At 48.2% G+C, this 20,458-nt stretch overlaps 5 protein-coding genes across 5 annotated transcripts; 1 reads left to right on the top strand and 4 right to left on the bottom strand.

Annotated features, from left to right (window-relative positions):
• Positions 1-386: 386 nt before the first annotated feature.
• Positions 387-1,141, bottom strand: TREMEDRAFT_60523 (uncharacterized protein; the record flags this gene model as incomplete). The annotated part of the gene is made up of 2 exons (XM_007002783.1): positions 387-539; positions 881-1,141. 2 exons carry the CDS (start codon positions 1,139-1,141, stop codon positions 387-389), a joined length of 414 nt encoding a protein of 137 aa, XP_007002845.1.
• A 10,066-nt stretch (positions 1,142-11,207) lies between these two features.
• Positions 11,208-12,181, bottom strand: TREMEDRAFT_60521 (uncharacterized protein; the record flags this gene model as incomplete). The annotated part of the gene is made up of 2 exons (XM_007002782.1): positions 11,208-11,575; positions 11,617-12,181. 2 exons carry the CDS (start codon positions 12,179-12,181, stop codon positions 11,208-11,210), a joined length of 933 nt encoding a protein of 310 aa, XP_007002844.1.
• Positions 12,182-14,178: 1,997 nt separating this feature from the next.
• TREMEDRAFT_28317 (uncharacterized protein) lies at positions 14,179-15,526 on the top strand (the record flags this gene model as incomplete). The annotated part of the gene is made up of 4 exons (XM_007002396.1): positions 14,179-14,424; positions 14,617-14,873; positions 14,922-15,033; positions 15,185-15,526. 4 exons carry the CDS (start codon positions 14,179-14,181, stop codon positions 15,524-15,526), a joined length of 957 nt encoding a protein of 318 aa, XP_007002458.1.
• A 91-nt stretch (positions 15,527-15,617) lies between these two features.
• Positions 15,618-17,492, bottom strand: TREMEDRAFT_28172 (uncharacterized protein; the record flags this gene model as incomplete). The annotated part of the gene is made up of 6 exons (XM_007002375.1): positions 15,618-15,840; positions 15,889-16,250; positions 16,425-16,728; positions 16,929-17,239; positions 17,285-17,293; positions 17,364-17,492. The coding sequence occupies 6 exons, from the start codon at positions 17,490-17,492 to the stop codon at positions 15,618-15,620; spliced, it is 1,338 nt and encodes a 445-aa protein (XP_007002437.1).
• A 311-nt stretch (positions 17,493-17,803) lies between these two features.
• On the bottom strand, positions 17,804-20,212 carry TREMEDRAFT_67860 (uncharacterized protein; the record flags this gene model as incomplete). The annotated part of the gene is made up of 13 exons (XM_007002958.1): positions 17,804-17,933; positions 17,980-18,058; positions 18,104-18,152; positions 18,200-18,264; positions 18,387-18,557; positions 18,611-18,672; positions 18,721-18,835; positions 19,034-19,302; positions 19,428-19,605; positions 19,735-19,843; positions 19,916-19,953; positions 20,009-20,039; positions 20,099-20,212. The coding sequence occupies 13 exons, from the start codon at positions 20,210-20,212 to the stop codon at positions 17,804-17,806; spliced, it is 1,410 nt and encodes a 469-aa protein (XP_007003020.1).
• Positions 20,213-20,458: the final 246 nt, after the last annotated feature.

Below are 20,458 nucleotides of genomic sequence, written 5' to 3'. Positions count from 1 at the left end.
GTTCAACCGGTGGGGTGGGGAGCCCTGAGGTGTGAGGCCGTTCAGCCACTCAAGGGGCAGTTCGACAGGAGATTCGTCTTGAAGGAGAGCAACATCGGCCGACATCAACGGGTGTATTGCTCCGGGCGTGATGTCCATAGCCAATGTATTGAGCTGGTCCACTGAGCTGTTGTGAGGAGCCAGAAGGATCCGGTCGGAGAAATAGCTCATACAAGCTTGGTCGTCATTGAGATCCAACAAGGCACTCCCTGAGAACACATGGTCCACCAGTTCCTTGCGGGACGCCGCTGGTGGGAGGCAGGCTGCTTGTGGCAAGACAATCGGCCCGTCCGGCTGGTTGACTCTCCCCTCCCCCACGTCCAACAGCCATGAGGCAAATCTTGCTATTACGGAAGCTGCAGGGCCCGCCTGAAGCCGCATGTTGGTCCGCAGCTGCAGCTGCCAAACCGACGGCCAGAATGCAGCTTGAGTGAGAGTCGCTGCAATTGTCTGGGACCGAGTACCATGCTCCACCACTGGGAGACATTGCCGTAGATCACCTGCATATCAGCCAGACTCAGATGTGCTAGCCTCACAAACCTGCAAAAAGCATAGTCACACCACCAAAGAGCTCTGTTTCCTTATCTCTGACATCACGAAGCATTCGGTCCACAGCTGTAATGCAATGTTGGTGCTGCATGACAGCTTCATCCCATACAATGAGCTGTGTACGACGGAAGAGTTCAGCTAGAGCTGACTGAGCTGGGACATTGCACGTCATTGTGTCGCTGATCTCGACGGGGATCTTGAATCGTGAATGAGCGGTCCTGCCATTGGGCAAGAGTAGAGATGCCACCCCCGATGAGGCGAACGCTAAAGCAACAAGACCAAGCGAACGGACTCTTGCGAGACAGAGGCGTTCCACAAATGTCTTTCCCGTACCGCCCGGTCCATCCAAAAAGAAAACACCACCCCTTCCCACGGTGGCCGTCTCCGTGACGACTCGCATAGCACACAACTGTTCTTCATTTGCCAGCCTCAACCCTGTCTCCCATTCAGACGCAAGACTCGTACAGTCATAACCAAGCTCTTCAGCCAGAACTGAGGCAAGACCTCCCGCTGCAAACCGTCCTGTAGGGACTGGGAGGCCCAGCTCGATCATGCTTCTACCCTGACGCTCTGCGATTTCCAACAGGTGTCACGGACGGGGTCTAATCCCCAGAGGGTAGGCAAGGTGACTGGAATGGGGCTGAAACCCAATACTTGTCTCTGGCTCGTAGAGCTTGAGGAGTATACGGAGGGTGACAAGGGACTGAGGGGACTGAGGGGACTGCAAGATGTCAGGCTGGGACTGACTGGATTGACACAAGATCCATAGGTGGGGAACAACCTGTTTGGAGGGGGTATTTATCCCCATCAAGCGGGTTGCTCAACATGTCTACGGAATAAACTAGAAAGCGCAAACGTGGGAAAGATTGCGCAGTGAGCAGACTGAATTACTACTTTGGGAAAGTGGAGGTAGGCACTGAATGTTCCGGACTATGGATGATTGCTCAGCAATCAACCAGAGTTACTACTTTGGGAAGGTGGAGGCAGGCACAGAATGTTCCAGAGTGTGGAGGCTTGATAAGCAAGTGGAGGTAAAGGTGGAGGCAAGGGTGGAAGGTTCCAGCATGTGGAGGTGGAGGTGGAGGTATTCAGGGGTATGTGTTTCAAGTGTCTGATTGCGCAAAAGCACTTTGACAAGTGGCAGATAGGTGATGTATGACAACAGGTGAGTGAGAGCCAGGTCCCACGTGTCATCAGAGGAAGGGCATTCAATTGAGTATCTTGTCCTTAGAGTGTGCCGACAACCATCTTCCAGCAGCTCCCGGTGGCGGTTCAATAGATCCAGTGGACTTGTAGGGTGACTGTGAATGAGAATCGTGATAAAGAGAGCCCGTATGGAGTGGCCGGTGAAAGAAGCAGCAGCCTCTGTGAGGCACAAGTCAAACTCTTGATCACTCTCCAGCAGCCCCAAAGCTTCACACGCTTCTTTATCTGTATTGTATGTATGGCCGTTCACTGTGCGTAAGGCTTCGAAGGATTTGGGGCCAGGTACTTGGTACAAGAGCATCCTCAAGTAGTACTCCTAGCTGTGTCAGCCAAATTCCCTAGGATAAAACCCACCTTCTGAGCGGGTGCAACCCAATAAACACGTCCAATGGCTTTAGTTGAGCCTGGAGCCCTTGTCTTCCATTGCTGTTGACTCTTCTGCCACGTGAGACGGGTTGGTGCGTCTGGGTATAAAAGATTGGCGACCTCATTTCCATGAGCTGGGTCTGAGCAGTACTCGAAGAACGCAACAAGGGTGGATCGGCCAACACCTTGGAGGACATCCATTGGTGGGAGAGTGGGATCAAAGGTGACATTGCTTTTGCCGGGGAGATGAACTGCCAAGCGGGTGACATAGGGATAATGCTGTGAGACCTCTCCACTGAAGATTTGGTAGCACGCCTCTGAGGGTGAAATGTACCTCCCGTCAAGATACTCTGCTATCTCGTCCCTCGAGTCGTATCCCTCTGGTTGAAGCACAAAAGCTGCACGATCATGGCCCTTGTACATGTCACGAACTACGTCGTAACATCCCTGACAACCACCATCACCGACCCTCCTTTCACCATCACCGACCTTCCTTCCACCACCACCAACCTCCACTCGAACCACTGAGACCAACTACGACGAAGTTACGAGAACCAAAGAGGGATTTGTCACGGTAACCCCGTCTAGCGGAGAACTACGGCGAAGTTAGTGGAAAGGAGCCGAGGGAGAGTAGGACAGGGGAAGTTAGGCGAAGTTAGTCGAAGTGAGCAGAGTAGGATATCGGGGATATGGCGAGGTACGGCGAAGTTGAACGAAGGGGACTGAGCGTGAGGCAGTGCAGGAGTTGAGAGACGTTCTATGAGAAGAGAGGAGTAGTATAGATAGTTTACAGATCGCTGAACTTCTTCAGCGATCCTTGATTGTTGTCAGTAGCGAGAGATATATTCATTAGCTACAACCTTCGAGTTAGGGAGAGCTACCACTTAGCTGTTCAACGTACTACGGCGAAGTTAGCCGCAGTTCATCGACGATCATCCTATCATTTACCACTCGACACATCACTACGGCGAAGTTAGCCGTAGTTCCTCGTCGAGTACCCTGTGTTAGTGAGACAACGACGCCCCACTACAACGTAGTTAGCCGAGGTTTGTCGACCGTCGGTCAGTAGAGAAGAAGAAACGACGTTTGTGACAGTACACATATTTGAGAATGTATTTCACCGAGCTTATGTCGCTTGCGACTTCAACATTCAGGTGGGTGTTATAGCGACCAGAGAGATAGGGGTTATACGGAACTATCCACCGATTATCAAAGGTGAAACCGTTGTTTGTGTACACCCTGCCGCCGTCGCGTCGGCGATACACTGGATAGCTGTCTTCACCATAAATACTCTCTTCATTGAAATGCCTTGGGTACCCCCTCTTGCACTTCCCGTCCTGCATGCAAGGAGAGCGTGGGTTGGAGGTCCCACATGGGCCATGATACATGGTCTTGGTGATTGTCTCCCAGAGCAATGGATGGCTGCCCGCGTCAGGAAGCTCGGCTGAGACTAGGGAGTCAATGTCGGATTCGGATACAGGTCGGACTTCCGGTGAGAGGATGACAAGAAGATGGATATGGGGTAGTCCTCGTTTTTGATACTCAATGGTGTATGTCCAAGCCGAGACAGGCCCAAAAATCTTGACACGGGTGATATCGCTCATGAGACTTTCAAACTTGAGACGGAAGACACGAGCTACAAGGTCAGGTCGGTCGGATGCCTCCTGACCAGGTAGGAGAGCAGTGGAGATCTCGGGCCAATTTGGATTTGCAGTCATTGTGATGAAGAGTGAAGGTTTTCCACAGTGTTGTACGAGTGCCATGCAGTCCTGATATGCCTCTTTCATGTAACGAGGACCTCCCAAATGTGATGAAGGCAGTAGAGTGCCACGAGTACCAATGTGATGTAGTGAATGCCCCTCGTGGATGGCACGGCGTAAGCGTGTATAGCTCTCCTTCCTCAGGGTCTGCTGATTGGCTCGGTAATACCCAAGTTGACGTTGCTCAATTGAAGTGTAGGCATCAACAACCCACTCTTGGAAGAGGGCACCCGCGTGATGAAGAGTGGAAAAGGGTGCATTTTGGCGAGTGAAGATGGAAGCTATGAAACTGCCGAAGGGAGATTGAGGGGAGTGCACCTGAGATCAGCACAGTCAAAAGATAAACCAGCGCAACTCACCCCCCCGTCTTCTGGCGGGCTCCCTTGGCGCATGGATCCATCCATGGTCAGGACCAAGAGGCATTCCTGGCGACCATCCCGAGCTTCCCAATGGAAGTATGAGAACATACCGAAGAGCCAAGTATGCTGAATGGAGCTCATCAATCCGTACTAATCCTCTCTCTCTGTCTTGTAACAGGATGTCCCTCACATGTCTCCCTGCAGGCTCCTCGTTACCGACAACAATCATCCCCACCTCCTGAGCCCGCGGTCGGTTGTAACGACGTGCATCCTTTGCAAACGGCTCCACTGTCCTCAAGATTAGGTTCACCTCTGCTCTCTCTTGCTGAAGCCGCTCACGGGCGGATGTCACGGGCGGGGTCTTATCCCCAAAGGGTAAGCAAGGTGACTGAGATGGGGCTGTAACCCAATACTTGTCTCGGGCTCGTAGAGCTTGAGGAGTATGCAGAGGGTGACAAGGGACTGAGGGGACTGAGGGGACTGCAAGATGTCAGGCTGGGACTGACTGGATTGACACAAGATCCATAGGTGGGGAACAACCTGTTTGGAGGGGGTTTATATCCACAGCAAAACAGGCTGAACTGCAAAACTACAACAATAAGCTACGGAAGAACTGCTAAACATATTTGCAATTCTCTTCAAGAGAATTGGCAATCCTGACATGTGAAACTACGAACAATAGGCAAAGGACCCAGGGGTCCAGGGGTAACTGTTACAGGTTCATGTGTGCGACAAGGAACAATAGACAGAGGACACAGGAGTCCAGGGGTAAGTGTGTCAAGCATGTGAACACACAGGGGAACAATAGATTAAGGGCACAGGGGTTCAGGGGTAGGTGTTTCATGTGTGGGAGTGTAAGAGATGACAATAGGGATTGTTGATGGAGATCAAGAACAATAAACCTAAGCCAAAGGGGGTCAGGGGAAGTGTTCCAGATGTGTTTCAGGTGTGGGAACACGGGAAAAGACTATCTTAGGTGGCAAGTAGGTGATGTATGACAGGAGCTCCCTCTCTAAGGGTGAAGTCCTCTGAGCCGGGAAGGTGTGTTGTTCAGGTTGATTTGCTTAGCTTTGAAGATCGGTGTGCTGAAGCAAGAGGAAAGTGGTGATGTGGATTCTTGGAGTGTTTACGTCGAAAGGCTTTGTAGGCGGTGGTAGTGTGGACCTCTTCCCAAGGTTCCCAGGAATCATGGGCGTTGGAGTATCCTGACCAGTGTACAAGGTAATCATATCCTCCATCATCACTGATGCGGGAGTCAAGGATGTTATCAACTAGGTATTCTTCTTGTCCTTCAACTTCAATACGTGGTGGTGGGTCCTGAGGTTGTTGATGGTGACCGGAGCGCACAGGCTCAAGCAGGTTGACATGGAAGACAGGGTGAACATTCATTGAGGGTGGAAGTTCAAGTTTGAAGGCAAGTGGGGATGATGTACTTTGAATGATTTTGAATGGTCCAAGCATTCGGTGATCGAGTTTGAGTGAAGGTCGTAGAGTCTGGATATTTTTACAATTTAGGAAGACCATATCTCCAACTTTGAATATTGGTGTTCCTTCTTTGGTGATTTGTTTGACCTTTTCATTGTAGAATTTAGCATGTTGGGTTTGGGCTTTTTGTATATTGGTTATCAAGGCTCTGTGAAGGTCTTGGAGCTCTTGGATATGGGATGTCACAGATGGAACTGCGGTGTTGACAGAGAGAGCTGGGGAAGTTGGATCTCTGGGGTGATAACCATAGTTGGCTTCAAAGGGAGAATGTTTGGTTGTAGCATGAACAGAGTTGTTATAACTGAACTCTGCAAGGTCTAGGAGTTGGGACCAGTTGGCTTGGTCGTAATCACAATATGTTCGGAGGTAATGTTCAAGGACTTGATTGACTCTTTCGGTTTGACCGTCTGATTGTGGGTGGAATGCTGTGGAGAAGTTTGGTGTGATGCCTAAGCCTTTGACAAAGGCTCGCCAGAAGTGGGAGTTGAAGATTGATCCACGATCTGAGATAATGTCTTGAGGTATACCATGAAGTCGGACAATGTGTTGGCGGAACATCTGGGCTAGTTGTGGAGCATCAAAGCCATCTTCTTTGTATGGGACAAAGTGTGCTTGTTTGGTGAGGCGATCCACAAAGACCATAATGCAATCAAAGTTGCTGGACAAGGGAAGTTTGACAATGGCATCCATGCTGATAGATTGCCAAGGTCTGGTTGGGACAGGGAGTGGTTGGAGAGGACCGTAGGGTTTGTGTCTGGGAGTTTTGTTTCTTGAACAAGTGTGACAACCACTGACGTAGGTGTTCACAAAGTGACGTAGACCGGGAAAGTAGTAGTGGCGGACAAGGAGATCATGGGTCTTGGCTTGACCAAGATGACCAGATGTAGGAGAGTTATGAACTTGTCGGAGTAAATCGAGTTTGAGCTGATAGTCGTCTGGAATGTATATTTGACCCTTATAGCAAAGGAGATTGTCTTGGAGGGTATAGTCGTGGAGTTTTTGCTGGAGTTCTGGAGTTTGGGGTTTACTTGGATTGCGTAGATGAGACAGCAGCTCTTGAAGGATTGGATCCTCAGTCTGTGATTGTCTGATCCTTGCAAGGATGTTGGAGTGAAGTGGGAGATCTGTGGGGATTTGGTTTGACTTGAGAGCGCCAATGATCCATTGTTCAGGTTTCAAGAGAGTATGTGGAGGTGCTTCAGCAGCTCTACTCCCCCCTTGAAGGTCTTGGCGTCTCGACAAGGCATCAGGTTTGCCCATTTTTGTTCCAGGGCGGTAGTGTATCTTGAAGTCAAAATTGGCAAGGAGTTCGGCCCAACGAGCTTGACGTCGGTTGAGGACTTTTGATGTTGTAAAGTATTCTAGGTTCTTGTGATCGGTGTAGACTGTAATATTTTGGGATCCTTCTAAATATGCTCGCCAATGTTTGAATGCATCCACAATGGCTAGCATTTCTTTATCATATATTTCATAGTTAAGCTCGGGAGGTTGTAATTTTCTGGAGTAGAAGGCAATGGGACAGAGACGGTTATTCAAGGAATGGGATAGGACACCTGCAATGGCGTAGTCTGAGGCGTCTGTTTCTAGGACTAGGGGAAGATGTGGTTGATAATGTTGAAGGATGGGGGCCCCGGTGAAAGTGGTCTTGAGGGTGTTGAAAGCAGACGTTTGTTGCTCACCCCACTCAAACTTAACATCCTTGCGGAGCAGTTTAGTAAGGGGGAGAGTCAACTTGGAGTAGGACTTGATGAAGCGACGGTGGAAGTTTGCAAACCCAAGGAAGACTTGGATATCATGGACAGATTTTGGCTCAGGCCAGTCAGTTACAGCTTCAACTTTTTTAGGATCCATCCTGAGTCCCTTATCAGAGACAAGGTAGCCCAGGAATTCAACCTCATGTTGGAAGAAGGTGCACTTTTCTGCCTTTGCCCAGAGTTGGTGTTGACGGAGTCGCTCAAGTACTTGGGAGACATGTTTGATATGTTCCTCTCTACTTTTGCTGAAGATGAGGATATCATCCAGATAGACAATAACAGAGATGTCAAGGAAGTCACGGAGGGTGTCATTGATAAGGTTTTGAAAAGATGCTGGGGCATTGGTGAGCCCAAATGGCATAACAAGATATTCAAAGAGGCCATAGCGGGTGCGGAAAGCAGTTTTCCATTCATCACCCTTTGCTATGCGGACAAGGTTGTAGGCGGCACGGAGATCAATCTTGCTGAACCAGGAGGCTCCTTGGAGTCGGTCCAGAGATTCTTGAATAAGTGGTAATGGGTATCGATTTTTCCTAGTGATTTTATTGAGTTGCCGGTAATCCACACAAAGTCGGAGGGATCCATCAGGTTTCTTGACAAAGAGTATTGGTGAACCAGCAGGACTGGTACTGGGGCGGATGAATCCTTTCTGGAGGTTGTCTTTAAGATATTCATCCAAAGCCTTGAGCTCTACTGCAGACAAGGAGTATATGGGTCCAAACTTGGGTTGGGCGTCCCCTTCCAAAGGAATGGCATGATCATATGGTCCATGTTCTGGAAGCTTATCGGAATTGGATTTCTTGAAGACATCAAGGTGATTGTGGAATTCGGGAGGTATAATCTTGAGGAGAGTTGAAATGTCTGGTTCTGGAGAGTCATCGTCCTCTATGGGTTGAGGATCAATGATGCTAGAGACTTGACTGGGAGTTGTGATGCCATAGACCGCAGCACTTTTGAGAGCTGAGCGGAAGGCTGCTGCACTGACAAGAGATATCTTGACAGGAGCCTGGGGTGATGACAGAGTTGACTGGAGATCTGGAGGAGTGTGAACTGGAGTATCCTTTTTGGACAGGTTGCTGGACAAAGTGGATGTGGAATCATAATGATGAGTTGGTGTACCTGAAGCAGTCTTGCTTGACAGGTTGCCAGGTGACTGGGAGTGTATGACGGAATCTCGACCCTCAGGTTTGTCAAACCTGATGCACTGCTGAAGACAGTACGGGGAAGAGAAATTGATGGACTGACGGGTCCAATCAATAACAGGGTTATGCTGGGAGAGCCATGGTAGGCCAAGGATGACAGGGTAGGTTCCAAGAGATGTGATATCAAGGGAGATTTCCTCCTCATGATCTAGGATGGACAGGGTTACTGGAGCGGTGTGATGTGTGATGTCGCCGGAAGAGATTGGTCGACCATCAATGACATGCACTTCTAGGGGTTCATCCTTCTTGACGGATGGGACTAGGGTTGTCTGGAGGAAGTTGACATTCAGGAAGCTATTGGTAGCACCTGAGTCAAGCATAGCATAGGTGTCATAGTGATGATTATTGAAGGATAGAGTGATAGGAAGACAAAGGTGTTCAGATGGTGTTGCTGGGATAGTTGAAAGTAGCGATGTTGCCGTGATCAAATGACGTTCTGATAGTACCGGATTGTGCCCAGGAGAGAGCCCCAGAGATGGGGCACGTCTAATTCTGGGGCTTGGAGTTTTTTGCTTGGTTGGTCGGGGTTACTTGAGTAGCGACCTTGGATGTAGTAGATGTTGCGTTGACCTGACCTTGCTGGCGCCTAGCACGGGCTCGACAGTCTTGAGCTTTGTGACCAGGCTTGCCACAGTAAAGACAGAGGTTGTTCTTCATGCGGTTGAGGCGTTCCTCAGCAGAGATGGGAGAGAACTTGGGGCGGACAGCATCAATCTCCATGGGAGTTGAGCCTGGAGTGGAAGTGGTGAATGAAGATGAGTTGTTGGTACGAGTTGTGGTTTGGAAAGGAGTGACCGACTTGAAGGGTTGGTAAGGCTTGTTGATATTCATGAAGTTGTTGGAAGAATTATTATTTTTGCGACGTTGGAAAAGCAAGTCATCCCAAGTGACTGCAGTGTCCACAAGGGTAGTGAAATCCTTAAAGTTGTTGGGAGTGAGGAGTTTATCCTTCACATCCTCCTTGAGTCCATCAAAGAAGTTTTGACGAAGAGCTGCATCATTCCAAGCTAAATAAGCAGCATGACGTTGGAATTCGGTTGCATAGGAGGTGACTCAACCAGTTTGACGAAGGGACTTGAGTTTATGACGGGAAGTTTCAATGATATTGGAGTCTCCAAAGACCTTTTTGAACTCGGCTTTGAAGTGATTCCAATCCTTGACCCACATGGGTTTCTGCTCCACTGGAAGAAGAAGATGGGGCATGACCCAGCGGTATGCTTCATCCTTGAGTAGGTTGGTGACAAAAGCAATCTTGGATGCTTCAGAGGAATATGTACGAGGTTGGATGTTGAATACCATGTCACACTTGAGCAGGAACTCAGAAGCTTCATCCTTACGTCCAGTGAAGGCTGCAGGACTGGTGATCTTCGGCTCCTTGCTTGTGGTGACAGGTTGGGAAGTGATGGTGATAGCACTGAAGGCAGCTTCAAGTTGTTGAATACGATTTTGCATCTGGAGGAATAGCTCTTCAGGAGTGAACTGAGCTTGGGTACCCTGTTCAGAGCCTAACTGAGTGTTGTGGTGTTGTTCAGGAGACATGATGTGTGGGCTGGATGATAGAAGGGATTATGTTGTTGATATAAGGTGTGTTTTCTGTGGACTGGAGTGGGTGGCAAATCTTTTTATGATCCTTCTTCCTTTATCCAACTCCAATTATACTGTTCTACAGTGGGTGGCAATTTTTTCTCTGGGTGGCAAATCCTTCCTGAGGATGTTTTCTTGGTTGTTTTTGTGATTTCCAGGTTGGTGAAGGAAAGTATTGGTTGAGTAGAGTACAGGGGTACTTGGGGGACTGGGATAGAGCAAGGACAATTGAGTGACCTATGAATACTGTCACGGGCGGGGTCTTATCCCCAAAGGGTAAGCAAGGTGACTGAGATGGGGCTGTAACCCAATACTTGTCTCGGGCTCGTAGAGCTTGAGGAGTATGCAGAGGGTGACAAGGGACTGAGGGAACTGAGGGAACTGAGAGAACTGCAAGATGTCAGGCTGGATCTGACTGGACTGACAAGTTGAGAATGAGATTCAACATGAGATTCATAGGTGGGGAACAACCTGTTTGGAGGGGGTTTATATCCACAGCAAAACAGGCTGAACTGCAAAACTACAACAATAAGCTACGGAAGAACTGCTAAACATATTTGCAATTCTCTTCAAGAGAATTGGCAATCCTGACATGTGAAACTACGAACAATAGGCAAAGGACCCAGGGGTCCAGGGGTAACTGTTACAGGTTCATGTGTGCGACAAGGAACAATAGACAGAGGACACAGGAGTCCAGGGGTAAGTGTGTCAAGCATGTGAACACACAGGGGAACAATAGATTAAGGGCACAGGGGTTCAGGGGTAGGTGTTTCATGTGTGGGAGTGTAAGAGATGACAATAGGGATTGTTGATGGAGATCAAGAACAATAAACCTAAGCCAAAGGGGGTCAGGGGAAGTGTTCCAGATGTGTTTCAGGTGTGGGAACACGGGAAAAGACTATCTTAGGTGGCAAGTAGGTGATGTATGACAGCGGAGGTGAGGAGGTGGACGTAGGGGTTGACGGCGGATAACATTGCACCCAAAGCTTCAAGGGTAGGGTATTCAAGACCATAGGGCAATCCGCGAGCTAGTCGGGCTTGCATCTGTCCAGCGGCAGTGTTGTCTGAGACATATACTTGTAAGAACTGCGACTGTTGACCTGGCATGGGTAAAAGGCTTCCCAGCCAGTGATGGAGCTCGCCTTGGATCTTGAGCACAGGAGGACCAGGAGTACGTGAGATTGGGTCTGTGATTACCCCAAGTGAAGTAAATGCAAAAGCGTTATTATATGTATGAATGTGCTCTCGGAATCGAGCACCTGGAAGGAGGTCTGGGTGTCAGTAACAGACACGTGCTATTCTTTGGACTCACCAGATCCGTGTGATGTGAGCAAATGATGGAGGAAGGATGGTGGAGGAGGGAAAGGCTGCAGATCCACCATGCCAAAACCACAGCAATGAGGATATGGAGTGAGACTACCAGGCGGGGGTCGGCCCCCTTTCTCCGCCTCCCAATGCAATGCTTGGCAGCACGGACAAACATGTGTCAGACCACCAAGATTATGTCTTTCAAGTTGTCCTGGCAGCAAGGGTTGGCGTGCCCATGGCTGGGTTCGATGAACAACAGGGGCTGGAGGACGAAGTGGCAATAAAGTGTGCCCCGGAAAGTTCCCAAAGAAAGGAGAGTCCAAGGCCCCTGGATGTGAGGATGCCAGACGAGTATTAGATACTTCAGCCTCTCTTTGCCTTCGTGTTGCTTGAGCTGATGATCTGGAGTGGGTAGGTGGAGGGGGAATACATAGTCGTCTTTCATCCGCACGTCCGCGGATTTGGGCAGCGCTGCGGCGGGACCGAGGAGGGATAGGGGATGGGGAGAACACCTGCCGTGGACGGGTGGTCCTTGAAGATTGTCGTGGTGGTGGGGGACTTCGTGCCATTTGGTCTATGTGATAATGGAGTGATGCATTTAGATTGAATTGGAGCAAAAAAATTCAATAAGCTGTTATGGCAGTGAGTCTGCGCAATCGGCTAATTCTCCGGCCACGTGGTTTGTCTCGACGTTTGTCTGTGATTTGTGAGTAATACTTATAGATGTACAAAGTCATAACTCCTTCTAGACGGTCCATACACTGTGCAGAGAGGTAGCTAGGAGTGAGCTGATCACAACAATGGTCTTCTCTCATCGCTAGCTACGATAATGATGCATGATAAATAGGTAGAAACGTGATGGAGTGAGGACGATGTAGTCTAGACGATGTGTTTGGTCATTCGGCGCTCCATAGTGGTTCAATTATGCCAAACTGGATAATCCTGACGGAGCTCAAATTAATCCCAACGTAAATTTGGCCATTTCCCACAAATCCCGTCACAACTGGCGAGGATCCCGTCACTACTCACCCAAATCCCTGCACTCCTTCAATATCGAGGATTCTTGAGATGTAAGAGGTGTCACGCCTGCGGGTAGACTGCGGTTGCAAAGTACTGCCTTGGGTACTGAAGGGTTTTAGTCTCTGGCTCGTAGAGCTTGATGACTGCCTTAGGTACTGAGGGTACTGAGGTGTTGGGTGTCACGAGACATACTGACCAGCATATGCACGATATAACAGTGCCCAACGGAACAGTGATCTAAACCACTGCGACGAAAAGGCCTATTAATCGGCGGTTAACTCTACCGCCGATCGCTGGTTAAATACCCTTCCCCGACTTTCGCTCGACTTGTCACACACTTTGTGACATTATGCACTCTCTTGGGCCCCCGCTTTGGGGCCCCGACAAGGGGACCCCGCTTGGGCCCCCACACTTGGGAAGGGTACGATAGACCGAAAACTTACTCCGAGAGGGAGGTTTTCCAAGTAGGGCCTGGGTTACCCCCGGCGCCGTCCGGGGAGTCGAACCCAGGATCCTACCCGCAACCGCCGATTAATCTGTCACGAGACATACTGACCAGCATATGCACGATATAACAGTGCCCAACGGAACAGTGATCTAAACCACTGCGACGAAAAGGCCTATTAATCGGCGGTTAACTCTACCGCTGATCGCTGGTTAAATACCCTTCCCCGACTTTCGCTCGACTTGTCACACACTTTGTGACATTGGGTTAGAACCAACTAGGTGACTTTCAAAGATGAAGTTCAACTTCAAGATGAAGATACATTGCTGAAGAAAGAGGGGGGAGATGTGCTCCTTTTATACCCTTCAAAACTAAAGTAGGTGTACTAAATAAAAAGCGTGTGAGGGATTTTCTAGCCAATCACGTAAATGCCTCAAAGTGAGTGCACCGCGGGAAACTAATTCCAGCCAATCACATAAATGCCTCACTGCTAAACTGCTAAATACCATGACTCATATCTTCCTTCAATCCTTATCACAGTTCCTAGCATGAGTCATATTTCCTTATCACTATTCTGAGCATGAGTCAGAATTCCTTATCACTATTCATGACAAGAGGTGTAGAGTGATCCTAGAGAGTTCAGGATGCATAAAATGCAGAGAGATCAGGTGTATCATGCATATTGACAGCTCCGAAATGTGTCCGAAACGCCCGAAAACGGTCCCAAAGGTGTTACGAAGTGATATTCTGGTCAAAAGGGGGGGATCACATAATCCGAAACAGTTCCGAAAGCCATTGTAGCAGGCTCCCTATGCATGATTCAACTGATCTCTCTGCATTTTATGCATCCTGAACTGTGTAAGATCACTCTACACCTCTTACATCTCAGGAATTCTCAATATTGATGAAGCGCAGGGATCCTCGCCAGTAGTGACGGGATTGTGGGAAATTGCCAAATTTGCGTCGGGATTAATTCGAGCTCTGTCAGGATTATCCCTACGCGCTTCAATTATCCAGAAATTTTGATTCCGTCGGAATCCTCCTTCACCTTTCCTCCTTTTCAAGTCATATGATCATATTGCTCACATGAAATCGACTGGCATGTCCTCCTTCTTCCGAAAAGTGACACTTGGGACTCGAATCCTTCGTCGCGGCTTGGCCACCGCCGTGACAGAAGCACAACTGGTCGCCTCATCGTCTTTGACCGAGGCCGGTACATCCTCCGCACCGGCGACCCAGGCCAAATGGACTCCCTACACGCAACGGACCGGTGCTATAGCGAGAAAGAGAGGAATGATGTCAGTGTGGGATCAGGATGGAAAACGATGGCCTGTGACGGTTTTACAGGTGAGTCTGCAATATTTCGCACATCAGACTACATTCGTTCCACCGGGGCTCGTTTCCTCTGTATCTCCCACCTAGAATCTCACTGCCGACTGGCCGCGTGAGAGAAAATAAGACAAGGCATGTCCGCATTTGAGCCAGTAGGGGTTGCCCATATGGTGTCTGTGAAAGGAGAATGCACGCAATAACGCTCAGATCGATTCTTGCCAAGTCATCCGTCATTCTCCTCCACCAGCAAATAACCACCTTCATTCTCTTCAACTCGGCGCATCTCCTCGAGCTGAACGTACCACTCCTAAACCCTTACTTGGTCACTTCAAATCTGCCGGTGTTCCACCCAAATATCGTCTACAAGAATATCAAGTAACGAGCGATGCTGTGTTACCAGTCGGTACTGAACTCTCTGCAGGACATTTCGTTCCTGGGCAATATGTAGATGTTACGGGTGTTTCGTAAGTGTATTTACATTGTCTAAGGAAATTAAATTGATGGTGATTTAGAATAGGAAAGGGGTTTCAAGGTGTGATGAAGAGACATGGGTTTAGGGGTTTATCAGCTTCACATGGTGTTTCTTTGAAACATCGATCTGGGGGTTCTACGGGTCAGAATCAGGTATGTGTTCTCTTTCATTCGTCATATCATCCGACTTTGGTGCTGTGGGTGTGTGGTCGAGTAGTATCATAGTATGAGAAGAAGTGGGAGTGTGTCTGATGGATGACTAGACCGTCAAGCGTCTTTTAAAGAAGCCTATGCTGACATACAGGATCCAGGTCGTGTCATACCTGGAAAGAAAATGGCAGGTCATATGGGTGTCGATAAATGTACAGTCCAAAATCTCCTCGTACATCATGTCGACCTAGCCCTCAATGTCATATACGTCCGTGGCTGTGTCCCAGGGACGGATGATTCTTTCGTTTCTGTACGTGACGCGAAGAAAAAGGTGAATTGGAGAGGTCAAAAAGGTTTACGAAGGGGTTTAGACGAACATAAATGGTTAGGTGAAGGAGTCACAAGTCTTCCTACTCCTGCAGGTACCAAAGAACGAGTTGAGAAAGAAGGATGGCCCGTGGTGTCAGATTGGGCAGGAAGAAGCGTTCATGGTTAGGTGGATTTGATCTTCCTCCTTTCTCCTTTCTCCTCACATCGACTGCTCGGTGTATATCTCATGCATTTTATACATTCATACAGTCGTTACGTCATAATTTCGATCCATCTCGGAACTTTTGCCGTCTGTTTGATAGTTTTGATACTGCTGCTTCCTTTGCGGATAATCTAGCTTCGTATGCTTTCCGTCCGAAAAAGTTGTAGATGGCCCTGTCCGGTGTGGCCGTAGCGGAACTCGCTTGTCCTAGAGCAGCACGAGCCGCGATCCCCTGTGCGATGACTGCAAGGCGGAAGAGGATCCACGAACGCACCCATCTAACGATCAGCTATAATCACGCTGACAAACAGAGCAAGATCACTTACTCCATGAACGGAATAGGCCACTCCCACAGACTCTCTTGAGCCACATCCTCACCTCTTACACGAGCTTGCTCGACAGAATACTTGTTCATCCCTTCTACCCACCACCTTTCTATATTTTCTCTCTGGGGCAGACCACTCTCTTGTGTAGAAAGCCCCTCGAGACCTATCAACAAGCCTGATAGTTGACCCCCATCACTATCCCCTCTCTTACTGTTGGAGGTGAGTGCGGATCGTTCTTCCTCTGTCATGGGAGGAAAGGAGAAAGGCAGTAGAAGATGACCTAGATCTGCAAGTGGGGAACCAAGAGTACAGAGTTCCCAATCTATGACGCCGATCACCCTATTCTCGATGGGATGGAAAATCTGACTTGTCAACTTCCTTGGTACTCACAAAGCCCAACATGCCATGCCGACGATCCCACTCCATACTTGGCAGTTACAAACGATCCATTCATCATCAGCCTTGAGAATATATTCTCCAATCCGTCCGTGGATCAGGTTTTCAACAGAAAAAAGTAAAGTAAAAGCGATCCTCACCAAGTTATCCCATTTGAAATCCCCATGTACCAGACTCGCAACTCCTCTCATCCTCTCTTGCACTCCTCTTCGTTCCGCCCCAGCGGTGAACCAATCCTTCATCTCTCCCGTATAGTCAATCTGACCCAGTGTACCTCCTTGCCATGATGTTGCTGACTGAGTATCCGAGACTTTTAGCCAAGCTCTTACTTGTCGTGGGAAATAGGGTTTCTCTAATGGATCAGGAGCGAAGGAAGATGGTAGATTCAGTGAGGCTAACGGGATGGTAGAAAGTCGAGTAAGAGTATCAATGGCACTTCTCCAACTGGTGCTCAGTAAGCCTCCTTGCCCAACACCCCATCCCAATGCCAAATTGCTCCACATGAATACTACAGCCCAATCTTGGCGTCCCCAAGAATTCTTTGATCCTCCGATCGGAATCTCTCGGTGGGAGGGAGAGGGGGGGGGGGGGGGGGGGGGGGGGCAAGAGTTTTGATAGGAATCAGAGGAAAGAGATGCACCGACCATTCTTTACGATCTTGTCGGGAAAGAGAAGTCATACGAACATCTTCGAATATTCTTCCCTCTATAAACTCCATAACGAAGAACATGGCCCCAATCACTTCCTTGTCCACACATAGACAATAGACTTTGGGAATAGGGATCCTTAAATCTTCCTTTTCACAGGGAAGAGAGTCGTTATACTCATTCAGATGGGACAGGATCAAGTATTCTCTATCGATCCGATGTGCAGTAGGGGAGAGCAAAGGACCAGAAGGGGCACGTCGGAGGACATAGTGACCAGAAGGTGAGGTGAGGATGTAAGTCGGATTGGACTATTATGAATAATCACTCATAATATTCGGAAGAGATAGACATACTTGTCCAAACTACTATTCAGCTTACCCACAGGATCACTGGGTGCACCAGGAGACAATGAGTTTGAGGGTATGGACGTACGTTGAACTGCTCAATTTGAACCGGGCTTCTGAACCCTGAAATGTGACTTTCGAGATATGGAACGAGACGGTCAAGATGGAGGGAAGTACGAACTTTGCCTCTTTCTTGTCCTTGCGAGTGGGAGCTCATGAAGAGTTGAAGGGATAGAAAAGTCGGGGTCGTTAAAATCACCTGCAGGTTGCTGAATTTACTATACGAAGGATCGGGATCCCGTTCGGTTACATCTGTAGCCGGTTGTCCAAACTTCATGGTAACATGGTCATCGAGACTTGTGAAGGGTGAGATTCTAGAGTGATGCATATATGGAGAGGAGATGCACAATGCGAGATACTGTCTACTACTGGCTACAAGTCTTTTGATCCACAATGCTGATGAAGAATACAGATATATGGATTGAGTGGAGATATGAAATTGACAAGATTGTGACACAGCCCGATTCCTCAAGCGACAGGTGATTGTAAGACGACCCCCTCCTCCGTTCTTTTACCCCTCATCCTAATCCACAGTGGCCGATTCCCAACATACAGCACCATGGAAGGTATACCTGACACACAAACCCCGAAACAAAACCTCTTTGTCAGCTCGAACCACAGATGCAAATACATGGTAGACTCACCAAGACACAGCTACCCAACCGTTCGATGCGTGATCATACAATTGTCCACCGACAACAGCACCGACGGATGTTGAAATGGCTATTAATTAGTCATGTTTTTATGCTGATTGTCAAGAGAACTGACCAAATGCTATGTTCATCCCTGCAAACTGATGTATCTCTCCTATACCGGGCTCGTTATCAGCTCACTCGCCCAGGCCGACTCGCAGGAAGAGCTTACCATATCTTTTGCCACGAGAGATAATTCAAGACTCACAGGACCGAGTGCGCAGTTCAGGAAAAGGTCTATATGATCAGTATCTAGGAAGCAAATTCAACATTCTCGAAGAAGAAGAATGTTCGGGGCAGGAACGAGCATGATGAGAGTTAGGATTCGCGGGAATGACAAGACAAGGAGGAGGACTCACTACCAAGAGCGAAGAAGATGATAAATCCCGCCAAACTATTGTTGAGGATCAAAAGTGGGAACCACGGTAGTGTTAATAACATGGATGGAGCCACAAACCATTCGGACCCGTATTTATCTGCTACATGTCCTATTATGGGACCAGCGGCGAAAGTAGGAGCAGCAGCAGCGACTGTATGTGAGTAAAGTGACATCAATTACAATTGGAGATTAGAGTACACTAACGATAGATGAGTCCTACAAACGCGGATGATTTACCCCATACGGATTCCACTCGAAGAGTGAGCCTACAAATAAGCGATAGGTTCTCTAAAGAAAGTGAAGAGAAGACATACGTAGGATCCAGAGCACCAACCACGAGACCGAAAGCAAAAGTCGCAAGAAAACTTGTGGTTCCTCTTGGATTGACGGTCAGAGCTTTAACGACCTGCCAAGGATTTAAGAGGATTTCTGATGATACTTCATCCCTATTCCTCTCATTTATTGGTTCTGCCACTCTAGCAGGGTTCTGTGTGACATCGGTCGGACTATTAGGAGTGGATACGGTCTGATTATGTGATCCATCTTCAATCGGATGAAGAGACACTATTTTATCCTGATTTTGTGCAAGGACCGTTGATTCTGTCGTTTCATGTGGTCCCCTTTCACCGTCACCTTCGACTTCTGAAGGTATGAAAGGTTTTTGATTTGTAATCGTTCTCGGTTCATCTCTCCTTAGATCTTTTTGTTCGACGACTAATAATCTAGCGATCAAATCCGCTCCAGAGATGATGATACAAAAAACGAATGGTGCCTTCCAGCCAAGACTGGAATATAGCGCTCCGCCAATCGGAGGAGCGATAGTGGATCCCACACTGACTCCTGAAACCGCGAATCCGAGTTGTCTTCCAATATGTTTCTTGGGAACATTCTCGATACTACAATCAGCCCTCATACTTTTCTGTACAGTATACCATCGTGTGACATCGATGTCATTACTCACATTAGACTGAGTCCGACTGAAGTTGTCAGTTAGATTTCACATATGTGGCAAAGGTGTAACGTACCGAGCCAAACAACGGCACTAGAGACTCCTTGTAGAAAACGAGAAATCACCATAACCCAAAAAGGTTTGACTAGTATGAACAACACAAAAGAGCCTTCAAGTACAAGAACAGCGACAATAAGAGGTATTCGACGATAAGGATATATATGGAAGAAATAAGCTACAGGTAAACTTGCTGTTAAGTTAGCGCATATTCTCCACTTCCTCTGTTAAACTTTTCCCACCAACATCTAATGAGAGAATCTGTCCCAGGAGGAGATCAGGCGAAAAGATCTTTCAATGTGAATACGTGAACGATGCTCACCCAGAAAGATACCGAAGGAATATGCGAACAATAACCAAGAAGTGAGTGTGGAAACATTGTTGTAATGTAATTCTTGTAATCGGTAGGGTACGATAGGAACGACAATAGTCTACTGCATCAGACTCTCATCTTTCTCCATTTAGCAGAGATGAGATCAGGTCGTAGATGATGAAGGACGTACGTAAGCAAGTAGATCAGTTGTGATACCCACCGCAACGACTACAAATCAGCTTTTCTTCTTTACAAAAGTTCAAAAAGAGTGATAAAGACATACCAGTGGTTATATACCAAGTTGAACTTCTCCACTATTACAATTAGCGTTTGTCATCAGTTACGTTATTAGTCCTTTTGAGAGGTGACTCACTTTCGCCCCCATAGGTGCTCTCGAGGATCTCGCCTCTCTACTCTGATTTTTACAATTGCCCAAGGTGGGAAAAGCCAGATCATGTGGACAAAGACGGCGTATGAGACTACTCATGCTATTTTCTCACTATGGAATGGAAAATAATGCTACCCAGGTAGGGTCCTTCGGTCCGGAACCCACGATTACGGGCAAGCCTCAGTCGGGGAACACAAGAGAGATTTCCTCCGATGATGGATGGTTGTGTGGATTACAGCAACTGAACGTTTGGAGGATGCTGCAATACGGTCCTGCACTATAGTATGATTAGACACAGTCGTGTGGAAGACGTATACAAGTGTACACATGGCCGAATGAAAGGAA

The sequence above is a fragment of the Tremella mesenterica genome, assembly GCF_000271645.1.
Source record: "Tremella mesenterica DSM 1558 unplaced genomic scaffold TREMEscaffold_2, whole genome shotgun sequence".
Lineage (NCBI taxonomy): Eukaryota > Fungi > Basidiomycota > Tremellomycetes > Tremellales > Tremellaceae > Tremella > Tremella mesenterica.
Note: the sequence above shows the minus strand (reverse complement) of the source record. Positions and strands in the feature narration are given on the sequence as shown.